The sequence below is a fragment of the Monodelphis domestica genome, chromosome 6 (assembly GCF_027887165.1).
Source record: "Monodelphis domestica isolate mMonDom1 chromosome 6, mMonDom1.pri, whole genome shotgun sequence".
NCBI classification, from domain to species: domain Eukaryota; kingdom Metazoa; phylum Chordata; class Mammalia; order Didelphimorphia; family Didelphidae; genus Monodelphis; species Monodelphis domestica.
Window position 1 is genome coordinate 17,331,392 of NC_077232.1, and position 25,531 is coordinate 17,356,922.

General features: G+C 35.6%; 1 protein-coding gene across 1 annotated transcript; it reads left to right on the forward strand.

The window, feature by feature from the left end:
• Window positions 1–5,621: 5,621 nt before the first annotated feature.
• On the forward strand, window positions 5,622–6,807 carry LOC100027712 (olfactory receptor 5A1-like). Its single transcript, XM_001377892.5, has 2 exons — window positions 5,622–5,644; window positions 5,862–6,807. Exons 1-2 carry the CDS (start codon window positions 5,622–5,624, stop codon window positions 6,805–6,807), a joined length of 969 nt encoding a protein of 322 aa, XP_001377929.5.
• The last annotated feature ends 18,724 nt before the right edge of the window (window positions 6,808–25,531 follow it).

Sequence of the window (25,531 nt, forward strand, 5' to 3'; positions counted from 1 at the left end):
AGGGAACATGATGGGAAGATAGGCATTCCTATGTGATGAATCTGTTTCAAGAGCGAGTTTTTCAAAAGTAAAATCTTCCCTAGTACCAGTGACTAGTAACCATGAGAGAACAACTGATTTAGTTATTAGATCATCTGAAAAATAATAATACGAAGGATTTATATAAACTTTTGAGATTGTGAAGAACTATATGGATATCTCACATGATCTCACCAGACCTAGGAAGTAGATACTATTATTATCCCCAGTTGAAGGACAGGAAAATTCTGGCAGAGGTTGTGTCTTACCAAAACCACATATCTAGTAATTGTTTGAAGTGGGATTTAAACTCATATCTTACTAGCTCCCAGTCTAGCATTCTAAACACTTTGAAATCAAGCTCCTCAGTGTACTCTTCTCCCTTTTCCTGAGCACACAGATCTTCATATTCCAATTTCTATTTTCTGATTTTATTTAAGTAGTTTTGATCTGTAAGTTCATCAAGATGGGGGACTTCCAAAGTGGAAACATCCTTCATTTATGCAAATTGGTACCCTCTCTATTACTAAGTGTCCTGGTGAGCTTCTGTACTGAGGGGTTGAATGGTTTGCCTATGATCACAAAATCTATATTTTATAGTCAGGACTTCATCCCAGTTCTTCTTGAAATCAGATCCAGACTTGTGTCCCTTATTCTATGCTGACTCTCATCTTATTCCACTTCCAAATCCTTGGAAACTTCTAGCACTGGCCTCAATGGGAGAGACAACATAGGTTCTCAAGAAGCATCAATTAAATAATGCTGATAGCCTCCATATGTGGAAGAAAAAAAATAAATAGGGGAACTCTTCCTCTTTTCTTTTATCTCTTTACATTGTTTATGAAGAGAGCTTTTTTGAATAGGCTGAAGAGATGGAGAGAGAACAAGGGAAAGATAAAATAAAATATTTCCCTTCTAAAACAAGAAAGTCAAAAGCTTTAGAGGCCTTGGATAAAAGACCAATTTTTATAAAAATGATATATGATTAGAAATGCAGAAAACCCTGAGTGATTGCTCAAAAAATAAAATGCCAAATTGAACATACTTTTCCAGTGATCCCAGGGTAATCCTAGTTTCTTATGTCATGATCCAGTTTTTACCACTCTTCCTAATATCTGAACATATTTAGCATTTGGGATTTCCTCCATTTGGGTAGTTCCATTTCTACTGCTAATTAAAGTATCTGTTCTATAGGAAACAGTCTTGCTGAAGACTTATTTAAAAAAGTGAAATTCATGAGTTGGCCATGGAAAGTGCCATGAAAGTGAGAGATAAAGAACCATGGTTCAGCTAGTGGCTCCACCATCTTTGAATGAACAAAGCAACAAACCTGTCTAGACTTCAATGTTCTTGTGGTGATGAGACAAACCACTATGACAGACTAGATTTTTAGGAACAGATGCTCCATCATTTATCCCAGTCTTGAAACTTTTCAATCTCCAAAAGATCAACCAGAGCATTTTATCTGTATTTCTTTTTGGCTCTATTTCAGGCTGTGTCTGTCTCTGTGTCTGTCTCTCCTCTTTTCTAGCACATACTTGAAAAGTCCCCTTAGGATCCCAATGAAATAACAGAGTGGGATATCCATAGAGAAAGTTACTTATAATCCACTAATGACAAAGTTCTTATTCATCCATCATCTTCTACTTTTTGTCTTAATATTAGCCACTTAGTTGTCATGGCAGATAGATTTCTGTGCCTGGAGTCAGGAAAAACTGAGTTCAAATTGTGCCTCAGATACCTGATGTGTGACTGTAAGTAAATCACTTAATTTCTTTCTGCCTCACTTTCCTTAGCTATAAAATATGAATAATTATTTAACTTACTCAGGATTATTGGGAGAATCAAATTAGTTGTATTTGTTAAGTTCTTTCCAAATCTTAAAATGCTACCACCATCACCATCTTCCCATCTAATTTCATTATGAAAATTACTTTAAAATAAAAATTTCAAAATGTTTCCTATTCTCCAATTTACATTTGCATCATTCCCTTTCACATTATATTTATTACTTTTCTTATTTTTAAAAATTTCTCCATTTTGAATACAAAGTTCTTTTACTCCTGTCCAATCCCCTCCATAACCACTGAGAAGGAAAGCAATCTGATATCAGTTTTACATGTGAAATTATGGGAAACACTTCCATATAAGCCACAGTCTAAAAACTCAAGAAAAATAAAGAGAAAATTTTATTTCAGTTTGCACTCAGAGTTCATTAGATCTTTCTCTGGATGTAGATTGCATTTTTTGTAATGAGCCCTTTAGAGTTGTCTTGGATCATTGCAATTGATCAGAGGAGCCAAATCTTTCATGATCAGAATATTGCTGATACTTTGCACAGTGATCTCTTGGCTCTTCTCACATCACTTTACACCACTTTGTATATGTTTTTTTCTGAAAGAATGATTTATTATAATGCAATTGTATTCCATCACAAGCATATATCATAATTTGTTCATATATTTAATGATTCATGTGCACCCCTCAGTTTCCAATTCTTTGTCACCACAAAAAGACTTGCTAAAAGTATATTCATAAATATGGACCATTTTACATTTTCTTTCATCTCTTTTGAATATAGAATTTTTGTTGATATTGGCAGGTAAAAAGGATATTGATAGTTTGATAGATGCTTAAGCATAATTAAAAATTGTTCTCCAGAATTGTTGGACTACTTTCTCATTTTAATTCATGCAACTGAATCACAGAAAAGGCAAAGAACTTTTCCAAAGTCTCTAAGTGAGTTAATCACAAGACTGGAATTAGGACCTAGAGCTCCTTTTTTGAGATTTTGGGTATGTCATTTACCTTTTCTAATCTTTAGTTTTCTCATCAGAAAAAATAGGGATTTAGATCAGAATGCCTCTAAGATTTCCTCATGTACAAGTCTATAGTCTCATAACTTTGGACAGTTTGTTTAACCTTTCTAAGACTCTGTTTTAGTATCTATAAAACTAGTGGGTTGGAAAATTCCCTTCCAACACTCAATCCTATATTTCTAAGTAATTATAAAGAATATTCTCATCGAACCATGTCTTATTAATGCAATATTAATGATATGATAATCTAATAATATAACAACATAATGTTTAAAATGTTAAATAATAATAATAATATAATATTATGAATAACACTTTCTTTGTTCCTAATATTCATCAAGTTTTTCCTAGAAAGAACTTTTCCAAATCTACAAGTCTTTGTAGTTAATAAACTCATGTTTAAGCAAAATTTCAATTTACACAAACAACAATTAAAAACGAAGCAGAGTAGTGGTTAGACATTCAGGGAATAATGACAATTTTGGGAGGGAAGTTTTGTTTACATTCCCAGAAACATCTTTCTGTTTCTAAGGCAAACCACAACTTTGTTAATGTTGACATATTAAATATTATTTACAAGAACGCTCTTTCCAGTCATATCTTTCTGGTCAAAAAGGTGAAAAATCCTACTTATAGGTCAAGTGAATGTGTCTGCTATGTGCTAAGCACTATATAGAAAGAAATGTAAAATATGGTTTCTTCTTTCATGGAAATCACTATCTAATCTGGAAAAATATGAAAGCAACTAAATAAAATCAAAAAATGTTATAGAAAAATTTTAAGATAGTCACAGAAGGAAGGCATTAGTATTATTAATAAAGGTTTCTTGAAAAGGGTGGGGTCTTGGCTGAAACTTAGAAGGAAGCAGAAAGCAAAGAAAGGAAGGGAGAGAATTCCAATGATGGAGGACAGTCAGTGAATATGACCAAGGCAGATAAATAGAAAGTAATATGCCAGGAATAGCAAGAAGACTGCTATCAATAGATCAGGAAGTTAATGGAAGCAGGTAAGGGGTTAGAATTTTGGAGAAATAGGAATCCATTAGATCATGATGATCTTTAAAAGGCCAAGGATCTTACATATGATTCTGGAGGTTTATTGGAATTTGTAGACAAGGGGAATGACATGATCAGATCTACAGCTTAGGAAGATCAATTTGACAACTTAGAAAAGGATGGACTGGAGAAGGGAGATATTTGGGAGGGGGGAAACCATGGACATGTTTTTGCAATAGTAGAAGGATGAGGTGATAAGGGTCTGGACTAGAGTGGTTACAATTCAAGAGGAGAGAGAGGGAAATATATGAAAGATGTTATAAATTTAGAAATGACAAGGCATGATGACTTATTGGGGGTAATAAAAACTGAATTGAGGATGGCATCTAGGTGATGAGGTAGAATGCTGTGAAGAAGAGCAGGAAAATTAGGTAGAATGGAGGGTTTTGAGAAAAAAAATGAGTTTGGTTTTGGATATTATTGAAGTTAAGATATCTATAGAACATCTAATTTGAGCTGTCCAGTAGGCACTTGGAAATATGAGATTAGAAGTCAGAAAAGGTGTTAGGTTTTGAAAAATAGAGCTGAGAATTATCTGCATAAAGATAGTAAATAAATCCATGAGAGCTGATAAGATCATCAAATGAAAGAGAATAGTGGAAGATGAGAAGTCCCATGACAGTACCTTATGGGAAACTCCTGGCTAAAGGACATTACTAAATTAATATTGAACAAAGGAGATCAAGAATGATCAATGAGAAAAATGTGAAGATTACTAGGCAAGAGCAGTGTCACAAACATTTTAGAGAGTAGAGAGTTTCAAGAAGTAGGTAGTTGACAGCACCACAGGTTGCAGAGAGCATAAGAAGGATAAGGATTTAGAAAAGAGCATTAGATCATGATGAAGGGAATGACAGAAAAAACAAGCAAACATCAAAGTGAAGTGATGCAAACTGAAATGAGAAGAACCGGGAGATCGTTGTTTACAGTATCAGCAATTTTGTATGATGATCATCTGTGAATGACTTGGCTACTCAGATCAATAGAATGAGCTGAGAACATTCCAAAGAACTCATGGTGAAAAAATGCCATCCACCTTGATAGAGAATTAATGAATTCTGACTGAAAACTAAAGTATAATTTTCTCCCGTTTTTCCATTTTATGATGATATGGCTAATAGGGAAGTATGTTTGGGATGATTCTGTATGTGTAAGTTATATTGTACTTGCCTTCTTGGTAGATGAGGGAGGTTGAGAAGGTGAGTGAGTCTATAAATTCAAAATTTAGAAAAAAAAGAATGGTGGATGGTGAATTGGAGTGTGTGTGTGTCTGTGTGTTGGGGAGGGGTGGCATTGGTAACTTTGGAAGAGCAGTTTCAGTTGAATGCTGAAGTCAGAAGCCAAATTACAGAGATATTAAAACACGAGAAGAAAGGAAGTGGAGACTCTGACTGTAGAAGGTCTTTCCAAGCAATTTACCATAAAAGGAAGATGATATTAGATAGATAGATTTGTTGTGAGTTTTTTTTTAGAATAAGGAAAATCTAAGAATGTTTGTAGGCAGTAGGGGAGAGCATACAGGAAGACATGAAAGATTATTCACATACCACTGTATATGAATAACATGAACGGTAAAGAATTGTGTGTGTAATATAAGGTCAGACTTGACAAGGCAAGATCAATGGTAGGATTAGGAAACAAGAGAGGAAAAATAGGATGAATCTGAAAAGACATTGTGCAGGTTTGAAGGAAGATAGAGATTCTAATATGCAGAAGTGTTTTCAAAGGCATGGCAGCATACATCCCTATCATGTAAGTAGAAATATTACAAAGGTCAATTTAAATGCAACAGAGAAAGAAAAGAACCAATATAAATGATGTGAAAAGCTAGAGGAAGTCTTGATTGTGGAGGGATTTAAATGTCAGGCTGAGAATTTTGGATTTCAGTCCAGATGAGTAGGAGCCACTGAAGGTTTCAGAGTAAAGAGTTAGTTACAAAACTTTTCTTGACTCATTTTTTTCTCAACAGAACATTGAATATGGGAAGAAATGAAACTTCTGTAACTATATTCACCCTCCAAGGAATCTCAGACCAACCAGAGATGCAGGTTATCATCTTTTTTCCATTCCTGGGAATTTATATCATGACTTTGACTTGGAACTTGGGCCTCATTATCCTCATCAGGACTGACTCCCATCTTCACTCCCCCATGTACTTCTTTCTTAGTTTTCTGTCCTTCATAGACATCTGCTACTCTTCCTCTATTTCCCCAAGAATGCTCTCTGACTTCTTCCTGGTAGAAAAAACAATTTCCTTCTTAGCCTGTGCTACTGAGTCTTTTTTTATGGCCTGGATGGGACTGACTGAATGTTGTCTCTTGGCGATCATGGCATATGACCGTTATGTGGCCATCTACAATCCACTGAGGTATTCTACCATCATGCATCTGCCAATCTGTGGAAAGTTGGTGGCTGGAGCCTATGTAGCTGGATGCCTTGGTAGCTTAGTCCACACAATAGCTGGTTTCCATCTCCATTTTTGTGGGCCAAATATAATTAATCACTTTTTCTGTGATATTCCTCAGATCATAGCCCTGTCTTGCTCTAACACTTTCATCAATCAAATCATGGTGTTTGTGGTAGCACTTTTCTTTGGCCTCTTCTCATTCCTTTTTATCATCATGACCTATGTGTACATCACAGTCACTATCCTGAAAATGCCCTCAGCCAAGGGAAGGGCAAAAGCCTTCAACACCTGTGCCTCCCACTTGATCGCTGTTACTCTCTTCTTTGGGACTGCTCTTTCTGTGTACCTGCATCCCAGCTCTGCAAATTCAAAACCCCTGGATAAGGTGTTGTCTGTCTTCTATGCAATCATCATCCCTGTGCTGAACCCCCTGATCTACAGCCTCAGGAACAAAGAAATCAAGGCTGCCCTCAAGAGGCTCATGAAAAGGGGAAAATTTCCCCAATAATTATGCTTCCAGTTTTCTTTATTATAATTAGTTAATAAATCTTATAATAAGTATACAGGTGGATTCTTGTGATTGAAGTAGTAAAATGAAGTCCTAGTGTTGAAACTCCCTTCACTGATGTAGATGGCAACTTATTCATAGCTGATGGTCTTAGAGAGTTGCCACATCTTCCCAGTGGCATTCTAGCAGCATCTCCTGAAGATCTAAATGAAGTGATGGTTTGGAAAGCCAAGGGTAGAGTGAACTCAAGTTGAAGGATCTGCTAAGAATGCTGAAAAAAGCTAGAGCACACCCAAGTAGATCATCTTGAAGACTCTAGCAAAATGACTTCCAGGATTTCTTACTTTTTTGCCATATTTACTGACTAAGTTTGAATCTAGACTTCCTTTAACTTTCTATATATACTTCTAGAAATGTGAATCAGAGATTTATTGGAGAAATTTTGTACAAACTTTATCACTCTAGCAGATATCCCTTTGTAAAAGCTAATTAAATCTGTCTATTATATTTATGAACAATCACATTTGGAAGTATAATATTGATGACTTTTAAGCTATAACAATAAAAAGACTGAAAGGAATGAAGCCATCTTGTCTCTGGGGGAATTACTATTTTTTAAGCCTTTCTCTTCTTTCTTAGAATTGATATTGTTTATTAGTTCCAAGGCAGAAGAATGGTAAGAGGTAGGCAATGGGGGTTAAGTAACTTGTCCAGGGTCACAAAACTAGGAAGTGTCTGAGGCCAGAATGCAACCCAACTCCCATCCAAGTCTTGGCTTTCAATCCACTGAGCCACCCACCCACCCCTGAAATTACTTGTAAATGTGTGTAATCATCTCAGATCATGAGCCATGTATACTTGTGAATGTTTTGAAGCATTTTCCTCAATGTAACTTCTAGGCATTTTGGATAAATCAATTTAAAATCATTTATTAAGCAAGTACTGGTACAAAAATCTGATGATATAGATGCTCTGGCCTCTTGTAGAATCTTCCTATATGACAATTAATTCTCAAAGTTTCCTTAGTAAAATAGTTCTTTTAGTTCCCTTCCAGTGTCTCACTAGACCTCTCTTATCATAATTAACAGACAGTAATTAGCCTAGTATTCAATCTCTCCTAAAGAAATAGCAAAAAATATAAAGTCTCTGTGAGAGAGGCTATTTAAGTTCCAGTTATACATTATTCTAGTCCTCCTATATGATGTTTTGTTACTTCACTCTGCATCAGTTCATAGGTCATCTCATGATTCTCTGAATTCTTCATATTCATAATTTCTTTGGCATGGTAGCATTCCACTGTGTACCTTGTTCAGCCATTCCTCAATCAAGTAACTTCTATATTATTACCAATTCTTTGCTACTAAAACAAATTTTAAAAAGTGTTTCAATTAATCTTTTGATCTCTTGTTCTATCTTTGACCTTCTGGACTATATTCCTCACAGAAGAATTTCTGGGACAAAGATCATGCACATTTCATTGAATGAATTCCCAGTCTTTGGGAGATAGGTATTATTATTGTTATTATTTTATATATTAGGAAACATGTCAAAAGAAGTCTTTTCCATTAGAATATAAGATCCTTGAGGTATGGGACTACAAAAAAGGAATGTCTTGGCCAGTTACACAGCAAATGTGTTTCAGAAGCTGGATTTAAGATCATTCTTCTTGGTATCAGACTCAGTGTTCAATACAATGTAATACCTAGGAGCTTCTCGAGGCTGAGGTTTATGGAATATTAAGAAGAAATGAGTCTTACTTTGCCAAATGCATTTTATTCATACATTGATTTCATTATATTTGGAGTGGCTTTGTTTTTTTGTGATTATTATTTTTCTTCATGTTGAATGATACTTTCATTCTTGATATAAGTCCAACTTAATCAGAGTGAATAATTTTTGGACATATTCCTGACATCTTTATGTTAGAATTTCATTTAAAAGTGTTTAAGTCAATCTTTTTCTTAATTTGTTGTTATTTTCTGCTTAACATGTCATGTCCATATTCATTTATGAAATAAATTTGATAATTTCTCTTCTCAATTTTTATGAATAATTTGTGCAGCATGGATATTGATTATACTTTAAATAATAAAAAACACTTATAAGTTCATGTTTCCCAGATGTCCCCCTCCCACCTTTGATTATTGCTTTCTCATTTGTTCAGTTCCATTTTCTTTTTTTAATTAAGAATTGTGGGTTTCTTTGTTACTTTTGTTTTTTCTTTTAATTGTCATTAATTACACAGTTGGTATGTTATTGTCTGTTTTTTAATTTATGTTCTCAGTGTTATAATATTTTACAGAGGACATCTTTTGTAGTATCTTGGGAATTTTGATGTGTCTTCTAATCAAAATCATTCTCTTTCACATAGTTATTGTTGCTATATTCACCTGCAGATTATAACTCTCTATTTGTATCAGTATCTTTTGCTTGCATTATTTGTATTCATTAATTCTTTTTGAATTGTAATTTAAAAATGATGCTTAGTGGTTTTGCATTCTGGTCTATAATTTGTGCTCAGAAACATATTTTTAAGTTATTATGTGGTACTGAGTAATATGTGTATTCTTTAGTATTGACATTTAAAAGTTGCCATAAATGTTTCAGTTCTCTATTCTCTGAATCTGTTCGTCTATATTTTTCATTATTTACTTTTGAATTAATTTGCCTGTCACTTAGTGAGAAATAAAGTTTCATAATTGTTGTGATACAGTCCATGTCTTTTTGAATTTTAATTAACTTTTCCTATATGAATTTGGATGCTCTAACTATTTTAAAGCAAATATATTTCATAATAACATTAATTCATTGTCACCTTCTTTTAGGAATTGTGCACTATTCCTTTTTTAGAACTCTTAAAGTCATACGTATGGTTTTTTAAAAAGAATCATTATAATTTCACCTTTACTGATTTCCCTTATGCTAATATATATTGTTCTTATGTCTATTTTTAAATTTTATATGTTTTATTTTTAGATATGTTTTTGGACTAACCACTTACTTGGGTTTTGCTTTCATATTCATTTTGTAACTATCTTTTTGTTAGATTATTTAATCCATTAACATTTATAATTGCTAAATTTTGATTTTCTCTATTTAGGTAATTTTATTTATTTTTATTCCCAACTACTTTTTATTTTCCTACAAATAGTTTTTCCTCCACTGCTTTGCAGCAAGTTTGTTATCATGAGTTCTATTCTCCTTCCCAATTCCTGCTTATCTACCTCATCACACATTCTTTGAATTTAGTTACAGTCTTAATCTCTCTTTCTTCAAGTCATCTTTTCCTCCTCCTTTTTCTCCTCTTTCCTAGTCCCAGAGAAGGTAATATCCAAATGTGCAAATTCCCCCAAGATGAAATCCATTATAAAATTCCTTTCTCATACTGAATATGCTTAACTCTTTTCCCTTGAGAATGTTCATTAGTGAAATCCTCTATTTTTCCCTTCTAAAGAAATGCCCTCACCCCCATTAATAACTACACCCAAACTATCCATTCCATTGCCTGTAAGATTTTTTGTTCCCACTCTCACACACATATAATTTGAAGGAATAATAATTTTCATCTCACTTCCCATCTCACTTTTGATACCATTGTGGTGCATAACCCTTTTCCTTCAATTTCTTTTGTATTCTATCCCAATGATTAAAACTTTTTATTCTGTTACTTTCTCCCACACATGATATTCATTCACTTAAAGGGATCAGAGGATTTAATGCATAGAATATTAATTCAATTCTTCAAGCTTTCCTCTTAGCAGTTCTTTGATGTCCCTTAAAATCTTTAGCCCCATTGATCTTTTTTGTTGCTTGATGCTGTTACTTTCTTCTTTTCTTTATCTTATATAAGTCTTTCTCTTTAAAAAAACTATCAATATGACAACTTATTTCATTATTTATTATATTTTTGATGGTTATAAATACTTGCCATTCTTGTGCTGTTGTTCAGTATACTTGCAATGTGAATACTTAGATAATCTCTGGGGAAGAGATAAAGTACAGGGATGATTCGCATGCCTCTCTGGGTAGGTCCACGTCTTTAAGATATATCGGGATTGCAAAATGAATTTCTTTGTATTTCAGAATATAATATTCCTTTGTCTTCCCTGTTTACTTATGAATGAAAAACAATTTTGTGTTATCAAAATTTCCTTCCTTGATATCTGCAAGTTGTTGGGGGTTTTTCTAGTTGATTGCAAAATTTTTCAGAGGTCCATGTTAAAACATTATGATGTGTGGTTAGGAGTGCTGGTCTGGAAGACCTCAGTTAACATAATTTCTCTGAAACTTAAAAGCCATGTTCTGATGGCCAAGTCACTTAACTCTCCGTGACATTAATTTTCTTATTTTTTTTAGAACCCTTACCTTCCATCTTGTAGTTAATACTGTGTATTGGCTCCAAGGCAGAAGAGTGGTAAGTGGCAGGCAATGGGGGTAAAGTGACTTGCCCAGGGTCACACAGATGGGAAGTGTCTGAGGCCAGATTTGAACCTAGGACCTCCTGTTTCTAGGCCTGGCTCTCAATCCACTGACCCACCCAGCTGCCCTCCAATTTTCTCTTTTTTTTTTTTTTAAATTTTAATATTATTTTATTTGGTCGTTTTCATACATTATTCACTGGAAACAAAGATCGTTTTCTTTTCCTCCCCTCCCCCCCCCCCCCCCCGCCTTTCCCTCTCCCATAGCCGACGCATGATTCCACTGGTTATCACATGTGTTCTTGACTCGAACCCATTTCCCTGTTGTTGGAGTTTGCATTATAGTGTTCATTTAGAGTCTCTCCTCAGTCTTATCACCTCCAACCCTGTGGTCGAGCAGTTGCTTTTCAGCGGTGTTTTTACTCCCACAGTTTATCCTCTGCTTGTGGGTAGTATTTTTTTTTTTAGATCCCTGCAGATTGTTCAGGGAAATTGCATTGATACTTATGGAGAAGTCCATCACCTTCGATTGTACCACAATGTATCAGTCTCTGTGTATAATGTTTTCCTGGTTCTGCTCCTTTCGCTCTGCATCACTTCCTGGAGGTTGTTCCAGTTCACATGGAATTCCTCCACTTTATTATTCCTTTTAGCACAATAATATTCCATCACCAACATATACCACAATTTGTTTAGCCATTCCCCAATTGAGGGGCATCCCCTCATTTTCCAATTTTTGGCCACCACAAAGAGCGCAGCTATGAATATTTTTGTACAAGTCTTTTTGTCCATTATCTCTTTGGGGTACAAGCCCAGCAGTGCTATGGCTGGATCAAAGGGCAGACAGTCTTTTATCGCCCTTTGGGCATAGTTCCAAATTGCCCTCCAGAATGGTTGGATCAATTCACAACTCCACCAGCAATGAATTAATGTCCCCACTTTGCCACATCCCCTCCAGCATTCATTACTTTGCATAGCTGTCATGTTAGCCAATCTGCTAGGTGTGAGATGATACCTCAGAGTTGTTTTGATTTGCATCTCTCTGATTATAAGAGATGTAGAGCACTTTTTCATGTGCTTATTAATAGTTTTGATTTCTTTGGCTGAGAATTGCCTGTTCATGTCCCTTGCCCATTTGTCAATTGGAGAATGGCTTGATTTTTTGTACAATTGATTTAGTTCTTTATAAATTTTAGTAATTAAACCCTTGTCAGAGGTTTTTATGAAGATTGTTTCCCAATTTGTTGCTACCCTTCTGATTTTGGTTACATTGGTTTTGTTTGTACAAAAACTTTTTAATTTGATGTAATCCAGATTATTTATTTTGCATTTTGTAATTCTTTCTAATTCTTGCTTGGTTTTGAAGTATTTCCCTTCCCAAAGGTCTGACATGTATACTATTCTGTGTTCGCCTAATTTTCTTATAGTTTCTTTCTTTATGTTCAAGTCATTCATCCATTTTGAATTTATCTTGGTGTAGGGTGTGAGGTGTTGATCTAAGCCTAATCTTTCCCACACTGTCCTCCAATTTTCCCAACAGTTTTTATGAAATAGTGGATTTTTGTCCCAAAAGCTGGGATCTTTGGGTTTGTCATATACTGTCTTGCTGAGGTTGCTTGCCCCCAGTCTATTCCACTGATCCTCCTTTCTGTCTCTTAGCCAGTACCAAATTGTTTTGATGACCGCTGCTTTATAATATAGTCTGAGATCTGGGACTGCAAGACCCCCTTCCTTTGTATTTTTTTTCATTAATTCCCTGGGTATCCTTGATCTTTTGTTTTTCCAAATGAACTTTGTTATGTTTTTTTCTAAATCAGTAAAAAAAATTTTTGGGAGTTCCATGGGTATGGCACTAAATAGATAGATGAGTTTGGGTAGGATGGTCATTTTTATTATATTGGCTCGTCCTACCCATGAGCAGTTAATGTTCTTCCAATTGTTCAAGTCTAGTTTTAGTTGTGTGGAAAGTGTTTTGTAGTTGTGTTCATATAGATCCTGTGTTTGTCTCGGGAGATAGATTCCTAAGTATTTTATTTTGTCTTGGGTAATTTTGAATGGGATTTCTCTTTCTAGTTCTTGCTGCTGAGCTGTGTTGGAATTATATAGAAATGCTGATGACTTATGTGGGTTTATTTTGTATCCTGCAACTTTGCTAAAGTTGTTGATTATTTCAATTAACTTTTTGGTTGAATCTCTAGGATTCTTTAAGTAGACCATCATGTCATCTGCAAAGAGTGATAATTTGGTCTCCTCCTTGCCTATTTTGATGCCTTCAATTTCTTTTTCTTCTCTAATTGCTACTGCTAGTGTTTCTAATACAATGTCAAATAATAGAGGTGATAATGGGCATCCTTGTTTCACTCCTGATCTTAATGGGAATGGATTTAGTTTATCCCCATTGCAGATGATATTAGCTGATGGTTTTAGATATATACTGTTTATTATTTTTAGGAATGACCCTTCTATTCCTATGCTTTCTAGTGTTTTTAGTAGGAATGGGTGTTGTATTTTATCAAAGGCTTTTTCTGCATCTATTGAGATAATCATGTGATTCTTGTTGGTTTGCTTGTTGATGTGGTCAATTATGTGGATAGTTTTCCTAATGTTGAACCAGCCCTGCATCCCTGGTATGAATCCTACTTGATCATGGTGGATGACCCTTCTAATCACTTGCTGGAGTCTTTTTGCTAGTATCCTATTTAAGATTTTTGCATCTATATTCATTAGGGAGATTGGCCTATAATTTTCTTTCTCTGTTTTTGGCCTGCCTGGCTTTGGAATTAGTACCATGCTTGTGTCATAAAAGGAGTTTGGTAGGACTCCCTCTTTGCTTATTATGTCGAATAGTTTGTGTAATATTGGGGTTAACTGTTCTCTGAATGTTTGATAGAATTCACTGGTGAATCCATCAGGCCCTGGGGATTTTTTCTTAGGCAGTTCTTTGATGGCTTGATGGATTTCAATTTCTGATATGGGATTATTTAAGAAAACTATTTCTTCTTCTGTTAGTCTAGGCAATTTATATTTTTGTAAATATTCATCCATATCACCTAGATTGGTAAATTTATTGCCATATAGTTGGGCAAAGTAGTTTTTAATGATTGCCTTAATTTCCTCTTCATTTGAGGTGAGATCCCCCTTTTCATCCTTGATGCTATTAATTTGCCTTTCTTCTTTCCTTTTTTTAATTAAATTAACCAGTACTTTGTCTATTTTGTCTGTTTTTTCAAAGTACCAGCTTCTAGTCTTGTTTATTAGCTCAATAGTTCTGTCACTTTCTATTTTATTAATTTCTCCCTTAATTTTTAGGATCTCTAGTATGGTTTTCTTCTGGGGGTTTTTAATTTGTTCATTCTCAAGTTTTTTGATTTGCATTTCCAGTTCCTTGGTCTCTGTCCTCCCTAATTTGTTAATATATGCACTCAGGGATATGAATTTTCCTCTAAGTACTGCCTTGGCTGCATCCCATAAGGTTTGAAAGGATGTTTCGCCGTTGTCATTTTCTTCAACGAAATTGTTAATTGTTTCTATGATTTCTTCTCTAACTAAATGGTTTTGGAGTATCATGTTATTTAATTTCCAATTAATTTTTGATTTGGGTCTCCATGTACCCTTGCCGATCAATATTTTAATTGCCTTGTGATCTGAAAAGGCTGCAGTTAATATTTCTGCTTTTCTGCATTTAAGTGCCATGTTTCTATGACCTAGTGTATGATCTATTTTTGTGAATGTGCCATGTGGTGCTGAAAAGAAGGTGTATTCTTTTTTGTCCCTATTTATTTTTCTCCATATGTCTATTAATTCTAATTTTTCTAAGATTTCATTCACCTCTTTTACCTCTTTCTTATTTATTTTTTGATTTGATTTATCTAAATTTGATAGTGGTTGGTTCAAGTCTCCCACTAATATGGTTTTACTGTCTAATTCCTCCTTCAATTCTCCTAGTTTCTCTATTAAAAATTTGGATGCTATACCATTTGGTGCATACATGTTGATTAGTGATATTTCCTCATTGTCTATACTTCCTTTTAGCAGAATATATTTACCTTCCCTGTCCCTTTTGATCAGGTCTATTTGTACTTTGGCTTTGTCAGATATCATGATTGCAACTCCTGCCTTCTTTCTATCGGTTGAGGCCCAAAAGGTCTTACTCCAACCTTTAATTCTAACCTTGTGAGTGTCAACCCGTCTCATATGTGTTTCTTGAAGACAACATATGGTAGGGTTTTGTGTTCTAATCCAATCTGCTATTTGTCTGCATTTTATGGGTGAGTTCATCCCATTCACGTTCAAAGTTATGATTGTTATTTGTGGATTCGCTGGCATTTTGATGTCTTCCCCTAGTTCTGACCTTTCTTCTTTAGCTTTCTCCTTTTGAACCAGTGATTTACTTTAGGTCAGTCCCCCTAGTCCCCTCCCTTGAGATGCTTCCCTTTCTAGCCCCTCCCTTTTTATGCTCCCTTCCCCTCCCCCCTCTCCTTCCCTCCCTTTTTGTGCTCCCTCCCCCCTCCCCCTCCTTAATTTTCCTTTCTTTCTTGCCCTAATGGATAAGATAGAATTCAGGATCCCACTGGATCTAGATGTTCTTCCCTCTCAGATTTGATTTCACTGAGAGTAAGGTTTAAGTACTTCCACTTCACGCTCTCTTCCTCTCCTTCTCATATGAGAGTTCTTCCCCTCCCCTTCCCATGTGTATCTTTATATGGGAAAGTTTATTCTATTGATTCCCCCCCTATTTCTTGAAGTTAATCTTAGTATTATCACGGTTCCCCCCTCCCTTTTCCTTTTTTTGCCCCAACTTTCCCCAAATCTTCTTGATTCCCCAATCTTTCCCTATGCATGTTTCTTCTAACTACTCTTATGATGATACAATTTATGAGAGTTACACAAAACATTTTCCCCACATATTAATATATATAATTAGATGTAAATGTAGCCCTTATAGAAGAGAGTTTGACTTTAAGAGAAAGATAAGATTTATCTCCTTTTCCCTTTCTTTCATATTTACCTTTTCATGTTTCTCTTGCTTTCTGTGCTTGGATATCGAACTTTCCACAGAGCTCTGGTCTTTTCTTAGCAAATGCTTGGAAATCTTCTATTTTGTTGAATGCCCATACTTTCCCCTGGAAGTATATAGTCAGTTTTGCTGGGTAGTTGATTCTTGGTTGGAGACCCAGCTCTCTTGCCTTTCTAAATATCGTGTTCCATGCTTTGCGGTCTCTTAGTGTGTTGGCCGCTAAGTCATGTGTGATCCTTATGGGAGCCCCCTTGTATCTGAAGCTCCTCTTCTTGGCTTCTTGTAGGATTTTCTCCTTTACTTGGAAGCTCTTGAATTTGGCAATTACATTCCTAGGCGTTGTCTTTTGGGGATTTAGTATAGAAGGTGTTCTATGAATCCTTTCTATTTCTATTTTGCCCCCTTGCTCCAGAACGTGGGGGCAATTTTCTTTTATAATCTCCTCTAGAATAAAATCCAATTTGTTGTTTACCTCTGGTTTTTCTGGGAGACCGATGATACGGAGATTTTCTCGTCTTCCTCTGTTCTCCAGGTCCGTGACCTTCTCAGTGAGATATTTTCTGTTTTCTTCCAATTCATTAATTGTTTGGGTTTGCTTTATTGATTCTTGCTGTTTTATCATCTCACTTTCTTCGAGGTCCTTAATTCTGGTCATTAGGGACTGGATTTGCTTTTCAGCCTTGTCTGCCCTTGTATTGGCTGCTTCGAGTTCTTTTTCCAATTGAGCAGTCTTATCTGTCAGACAGCTGATCTCTTTCTCCCATTTTTCTTTCCAGAAGGTTTCCATCTTTTGGATAAGTTCCAGTTTGAGATCTTCCAGAGCTTGTTGATAGTTTCCATTTTGGGAGGCGTGTTCTGAATTTTTTTGGATTTCCTCTTCATTCTCCTCTTTCCCTTGGGTACTTCCACCATAAAAGTTTTCAATAGTCACTTTTTTCCCTTTCTTCCTGGAGGCTTGATTTTGGGCCATGTGAGCCATCCCTTTGGTGGTTTTATTTCCCTTTCCTTTTTGGTCTGGGGTCTGGGTTATAAGAGTGGTTTTTCTGTGAATTTAGGTTGCTTCGGACTAGTTCTTCCCAGCCTCCGAGCCCAGCTATTCAGCTCCGCCCAGATAATCCGTGCGCCTTGTTCAGCGCAGCCCGCCCGAAGTCCGCTGGCTTCTCCAGTGAAAGCGCCCTGAGACGTTTTTTCCTGGCAGTCCCCAGATCCCAAGGACCCTGGAGTGCCCCCCCAGACAGAGACGCTCCCCACTCACTCGCTGTCCCGGTGAGCGCTCAGGTAGCTCACTCTGGTTTAGTGGGGGAGGTGGGGTGGGGGAAGGGCGGCTCAGTTCACTTTTCTGTGCAAGCTTTTCCTTCTTATTTTAGTGTGGAAATGTTCAAGCCCCACGTACCTTTGCCTCTGTGGGGTACTGGGGAGTCCTTCTGTTCCTCCAAAGGTGATTTTATGCTCCTTTGATGTAGTCTATTTCGTTCGGTGCTGGGGAGAGGAAACGTGCCGCGTCTAGATTGCAGCCATGATTACCCGGAAGTCCAATTTTCTCATTTTTAAGGAGGCAAGGGACAGGGAACAATCTATAATGCACTTACTATGTGACAGGCACTATGCTAAGTGCTTTAAAAATATTATCTGAGTTGATTCTCACAATACACCTAAAAGGAAAATCTATTATCATTACCATATTATAGTTCAGTAAACAGATAGAGGTAAAGTGACTTGTCCAGGGTCTTACAGCTAGTAAATATCTACTTTTGATACATAGATCTTTTTGAATATAGACCTTTTGAACATAGATCTAATAGTATAATATCTAACTCAACTAGTCATTTTAATGAAGAATTACATGTGGTAAATCATTATTTAATTGTATGGTAACAATTCTGAATGAAAGATGTCTTTCCAATATCAACCATGATGAGAAATATAATTGGTAGAGCTGGTTCTCAAATACAATTGAGAAAACGGGGTTTTCTTTTCCAGTTGCCTTTAGCTATTCCTAGCTGGCTCTGGTAGTCCACTGATGCTGGACTCTCCAAGCATCACATTTGTGTATTTCTGCTAATGTACTAACATAAGGAAGATTTAAGTTTTGTGTAGCTCTACCCTTGCTCTCTGCTCCTGGAAATGCAGCTGTGCTGGTTGGGAGAGTGCCAGGTAGGAGAATTTTACTTATGTGACTTTACTCAGGCTTTTACTTTTATTCCTGTATTTCTTCTTCTTCAAGTGATTACTAATGAATCTTACAAAATATGATACTTGAAGTTATTGGATATTAGCTTAAATTTTATGTGTATTTTAATAATTATAAATAAATTTTCCTAATATTTCATATATCTAGCATCTTTGATTTCATTTATAGGGATATTTCTTTTGCTGATGCAGACTGAAATCTCTCTATATCTAAGAAAATAAAACTATGTTCACGTAATGGGGTGGAGGGAAATCAGCACATTATTTGCCAATACCTTGGTGATGAGGCTCCCCATTTAGTCAGACTACATGCAGACACTCTATCACCGAGCTGGGTTTGAAAGCCTGCCAACAGGATAGGACTGGCCAGAGCTGACTATTTGCTGGTAGAGCCTTTGATATTTCAAGGTCATCTCCATCCCATAATGAGGCATTTGAGCAGAATGGTCATGGAAAAATTCCTCCTTAACTCCACAATGACAGAACCCTTCTTCATCTATCTTCCTGCAGTGGAGAAAATTAAACAGATAGCGAATATATTACCAGTAATACAAGGCTACTAAACCTTTGAGTTAAATCAGTGATAATGACAAATAGTACTGGGTCTGGGATGAAAAGGCTCAAGTTCAAATCCAGCTTCTACTATTTGCCTATGTGTGGTCTTAGAGAATTTTCTGAAGGCATCTTGGCCACTGCTGATATGTAAAATGATGGTTGTAGATTAAATAATCTGTAAATCTCTTCCATTCCTTAATCTTTGTGAACTTCTTGTAATTCCATGTTCCTTTTGACTTTAATGGAGAAATTTTAAAATATCCTCCAATTCTACTCCATCTCATTTCTTATTTCTCTCATTCCCTTTGCCAATTGCACCGATAAAAGGCTCTGCAGTGTGTTGATGGGAGAATAACTTTCAGGGTGAGGACAAAACATTACTGTGATTGGAAGCCATGAAGTCAGGCCTATGATCTTCTCTTCCACCCCAGAAATCTGAGGAGAGAAGGCAGAGCAAGAAAATTCTCAGAGGGCCCTCAAGAATGCCTGACTGTTCCTCTAAGATTTTCTTTGGTAGTTCTCTCCAGGGGATAATCCAGAAGTGAAAGAATTCCCAGGAGAGGCTGTTGTTGATGAGAAAAGAAAAACAAACAAATAATTGGGTTAAATAGCTTTATGGAGAGCTCAAGGACAGTTATGGGAGAAGTCCTTTGAGAACACATGTAATCCTTGCCCAAAAGGATATTCATGGAGGAAATAAGATGTGTTAGAAAGATCACTTGCTTTGGTCAGGAGACTCTAGAGTGTCTTTTGTACTTCTTACCTATGAGACATTAAGGAAGTCAGTTTCCTTTTCATTGTTGCAGTTTCTCATATATACCCTGATGAAATTGGATGAGTTGGACACTAAATAATTTTCCAGTGTGATATCTCTGTTCCTATGAACTAGAATGAATTATTTCATTTGTTGGAACCTCAGTTTCACCATTGGCTAAATAAATAGGTCAGTCAACTAGTTTCAAAGACCTACTCTGCATCAACTTCACAGATTTATAGCTGGGAGAGAACTTGGAGGTCACCTGCCCCAAGACCCTCAAGTTATTCCCTTTCTTTTTTTCTCCCAGTAATAATGGACCCATAGATTTTGAGAGCCCAGATATTCATTAAAGGAATCTCTAACAAAATATACCTAATAAATGGTCACCCATCATTTCCCTGATGTACAAAATAGAAAATCTAACTCTTTCTAACTGAAGGAAGGACATTCCATTTTTTTTAGATTCTTTAACTATCAATAACCTTTATCAACCATGGAAAAATATTCTAAATTAAATTTTTCAAAAAAAAGAAAAAATTCTAACTACATCAATAGGTACATTTTCAATTTTTTATTATAAAAAGCACCTTTGGTCCTATAGCCTATATTTCCAGATAGGTTGCTTGCTATATATGTAGGCTGGCCTCACCCTAATGTGGGAGAAAAAATTTGGAATAAAAAAATAACTATCAAGATATGTCTAAAAGGGTGCTAATGGTAATGTAAATTCCACATGAACCCTTTTTAAATTTTTTTATTTGGTCAATTTCAAACATTATTCCTTGGTTACAAAAATCATATTCTATCCCTTCATCCCCTCCCCCTGCCCTTCCTGTAGCCAATGTGTAATTCCACTGGGTATTACATGTGTCCTTGATCAGAACCCATTTCCATGTTGTTGGTGTTTGCATTAAGATATTCATTTAGAGTCTACATCCCCAATCATATCCCCACGACCCATGTAATCAAGCAGTTGTTTTTCTTTGGTGTTTCTACTCCCACAGTTCTTCTTCTGGATGCGGATAGTGTTCTTTCTTGTAGATCACTCCAAATTGTTCAGGATCACTGCATTGCCACTAATAGAGAAGTCCATTATTCTATTGTACCACAGTGTATCAGTCTCTGTGTGCAATGTTTTCCTGGTTCTGCTTCTCTCACTCTGCATCAATTCCTGGAGGTTGTTCCAGTCTCCATGGAATTCCTCCTCTTTATTATTCCTTTGAGCACAATAGTATTCCATTACCAACATATACCACAATTTGTTCAGCCATTCCCCAATCAAAGGGCATCCCCTCATTTTCCAATTTTTTGCCACCACAAAGAGTGCAGCTATGAATATTCTTGTACAAGTCTTTTTCCTTATTACCTCTTTGGGGTACAAACCCAGCAGTGCTATGGCTGGATCAAAGGGCAGACAGTCTTTTAGTGCCCTTTTAGCATAGTTCCAAATTGCCCTCAAGAATGGTTGGATCAATTCACAACTCCACCAGCAATTCATTTGTCCTCACTTTGCCACATCCCCTCCAGCATTCATTCACATTAACTCTTACTTGAAATAAAGCCAATAAAACAATAAATCCATAAGAAGGTAGTAATGCATTTGAAGAAGTTGCTATTAGTCAACAATATTATTTATTGTGTTTGCCTCAATAAAACCTGTTCAACTTAATGGTTTTAAATAACCTTTAATTGTCTTTTCTGATCAACTAACTATTCTACCATGATTCAAGAAGACTGATGAAGAAGAATATCTATTTTTGATAGAAATGATGGAGTAATGTATTTTGGGAAATGAAAAAATAAACTTTATTTTAGGGGTCTTAATATATCCTTTTAAAATTTCCTTTCATCTTTTCATTGACCCTCTGGGGTCAACTAGAGCAAGATAATCATTCAAATACTTGGAATATTGCTTTAATTTTCTTCTCTCTGTGTTTTCTCTTGTACAGGCCCCTTTTTTCATATAATAGAGACTTCAAGTTATTCATCATTGTTGCCCTCTTTTGATTCTAGCTGATCAATTTCCTTCTTAAACTGATAGAGCAAGATCTGAACCCACTACAATAAATAAGACCTATCATGGACAGAATTATTGTTGCACTATAAAGCTTTATTCATGTAGACAGCATCTCTCAAATGTAGTCATGATTCATTCTGGTTTTGTGTGTGTGTGTATGTGTGTGTATATGTATTTGGCTACCATATTATACTGCTGACTGATTTTGAACTTACATGGCACTCAAATTTCTAGGTATTTCTCATGCTGTCTGTCTCAGTTATCTATCCAAGTTTCTCCTATATTAGATCTGCAAAGTTGATTTTTGAGCCATCTATAAGAGTTTACATTTATCCTCTTTGAAGTTTGTCTTATATTCAGCACAACCGTACAGTCTTTCAAGGGCTTTGGGGCCTCTGAGGACATGCTGCTTTCATCTATTATGTAAGTAGTTTCACCCGCCTTTATGTCATCTCATCATTTGATGACATCTGCTTTTGTCTGTTATTATTTAAAATGTTATTCAGTAACATAGGGCCAAGCATAAATCCTGGGGCCCTCCAATACAGATTTCCTGACACAGTGATATTGGACTATGTACAATATCCTTTGAGTCCAGCAATTCAACCAGTTCAGAATCTATTGAAAAAGTGAAACCAAGTTCTATCCAGTTAGGAGAGATTTTGTTCAATACTTTTTGATGCAAGCTTCAAAGACTCTTCCTGTGGCTCACAGATACAGTTGGGCTAAGCTGGTTTCTATTTGCCAGACAAGATGAACACATAATCATACTGTTATAATATCTTGTAATGGAAAACACTCTTTTTATGTTTTTAATTTTAAAAATATTTTTCTACATTTCCATATTTCATTTTCTTTCTTTCTCATCTTACCTCCCCACTCCTGGATCCAATAAGCATTTCCACTGGGTTATACGAATGTTATCACTTATACCAATTTCCATACTATTCATTTTGCAATAAAACAATCTTTTAAAAACAAACTTCCCATGCATATATCCATATAAACAAATGATGAGTCATTTTTTGTCTGTTTCACTCCCACAGTGTTTTTTTTTCTCAATGTGGAGAGCATTCTTTCTCATAAGTCACTTGGAATTGTCTTGTATTAGCAAAGTCCATTACACTGGATGATTCCACAATGTTACATTTTCTGTGTATAATGTTATCCTGGTTCTGCTCATTTTCACTCTGCATCAATATGGAAGATACTCTTGAATGGGACATTTCTTGAAATTCCTTGTAACAAAGTAGTGAGTGAACAGGTCCAAGGAGAAAATTTGAATCTCAATTTTAAATCCTAAACTAAAAATAATTGAATATGCTAGAAATAAATCATCTCAGCACTGAAATTGACAAAGTTATGAGCCTGGAATAAAAAAAAAAATGAGTTAAGATTCTATCTCAGACTTCCCACTTACCAAGGATAACACAATTTGTAACACTCTCAGAATAAATTAAAACTCAAGTCTTCTGACTCCATAAACCACTGATATAAAATGTATGCATTTACAGAATGAGACATATACATAAGCACATTTCTATATAGTCTATTAGGAAATTTATTTTGTTTGACTGTGAATATATTAAAATGTTTTTTATTTTCTTTCTTTTTTGATTTTTGGTGGATAAAAGGAAGGAAAATAGCTATTTATTGAAGAGGTTAAGAAGAAATGTTTGAGGGTACAATTGATATAGAATTTTGAATTCACTTTCAGACAAGATCATTATTTTTTGTTTGGCTTAGTTGTTTTATTTTGATACAAGAAATTTTCCATGAGTAGGAATATATATTTTACTATGTAAAAAAATCAGTAAAGCATTTAGACAATTATAGGGATTAGGCTAGATGATGTCTAATGGTCCTTCCAGTTTGAAATTTATAATCTTCTGGTTTCAAATGCTAAGCACCTCTAAGGGTTCTGGAAACTTGAATCAGCTCACATAATTCACATAATTACATCAGAATACACATAATTTTCAGGTCTCTGGGGAAGGTGATACAAATTTTAATGATCCATTCCCCTTTGGACTGAGACCTCAGAGGAGGTGGGAAAACCATAAAAGCATTTATGCTCCTTTCTCACCAGAAAGAAGAAGAAAAATTTGGCCACAACAGAAGAGTTTTTCAGAGATTTCCTGATCCTTTGTATCACATTCATTTCTGAATTAACCTAAATTCAATGTCATTGCCTATATGGTAAATGAAGAATACTTTTTTGACATTCTAGGTCAAAGGTGAAGAACCCTCAAAATATAGGAGCTGAAGCCCTGAGTATTCTTATAAATATTTAGATTAGAGAAAAGAAGAACCAATTAGCTAAAGAAAAACCTCTTGTTGTTTAATTCTCAGTGAGTTATGCAACATTTTCTCTTCACTGGGGAATGAAAAGGAACCCTCTGGGGAAATAAAAAATCTTCACTGGAGAAGTTGACTCTGGATAAAATCACAATTGTCAGTATTCAGAGCAAACAGAGACTGGCTACATTTTCATGATGTTCATAAATACAACTAATCCCTGAAGAGTATGGTACAAAAGAAAGTGCCATTGGTTGTGATTTAGTGGATTTTGGATTAAACAATGGCTCTAAAATTTACTAGTTGAATGGACAAGTCAATAAACCAAGCTATGCTTCAATGATCATATGACCATGTGAGTATAAGCTGACAAACAATGAATGACTCAATAAGAAATCTGACTTGAAATGTTCTTCTCCTACTCTTCATCAGCTCAGTTTTAGAGGAGTAGCACCAGCACCTTCAACAGTTTCCATGACCCAGGAGTGCAACAAATAGGTAGAAGAAATGCTCTGCAAATTCATGAGCTATGTCCTGTGCCTAAAATAAGAGGGCAATTTAAGAGTTCATGGGGTTATTTTGAAGAATATTGAAATATTGAAAGCCACAGTGATCTGCCTCCAAAGTAAGTTTGGTTTTTTTTTAAATGACAAATTATCTTGTTTGTCTATCTTACAAATCAAACTCATTCTTTACACAGGGAACTTGATGGGAAGGTAGGCATGCCTATGTGATAAATCTGTTTCAAGAGAGAGAGTTCTTTACAAGTAAAAACATCCCTAGTTCCAGTGACTAATAACCAAGAAAGAACAACTGATTTAGTTATTAGATCTTCTGGAAAATAATAATAGGAAGAATTTATATAGAACTTTGATATTTGTGAAGAATTATATGGACATCTCACATAATTTCATCAGACATAGGAAGTAGATACTATTATAATCCATAGTTGGAAGACGGCAAAATTCTGGCAGAGGTTGTGTCTTACCAAAACCACATATGTAGTAATTGTTTGAAGTGGGATTTAAACTCATATCTCATTAGCTCCCAGTCTAGCATTCTAAACACTTTGAAATCAAGCTCCCCAGTGAACTCTTCTCCTTTTTCCTGAGCACACAGATCTTCATATTCCAATTTCTATTTTCTGATTTTATTTAAGTAGTTTTGATCTGTAAGTTCATCAAGATGGGGGACTTCCAAAGTGGAAACATCATTTATGCAAATCAGTACCCTCCCAATTATTTAGTGTCCAAGTGAGCTTCTACACTGAGGGGTTCAATGGTTTGCCTAATATCACAAAATCAGCATATTTTAGAGTCAGGACTTGATCCAAGTTTTTCTTGAAATCAGAACCAAGCCTGTGTCCCTTATTCTATGCTGACTCTCATCTTAGTTCACTTCCAAGCCCTGGGAAACTTCTAGCATTGGCCTCATTGGGAGAGACAACATAGGTTCTCAAAAAGCATCAATTA

Excerpts from the sequence above, each read along its gene's own strand:
- LOC100027712 (XM_001377892.5), top strand. The coding sequence starts at position 5,622 with ATGGCAGCATACATCCCTATCAT. Across the intron at positions 5,645-5,861 it reads GCAGCATACATCCCTATCAT|AACATTGAATATGGGAAGAA; the intron begins GTAAGTAGAAAT and ends TTTTCTCAACAG.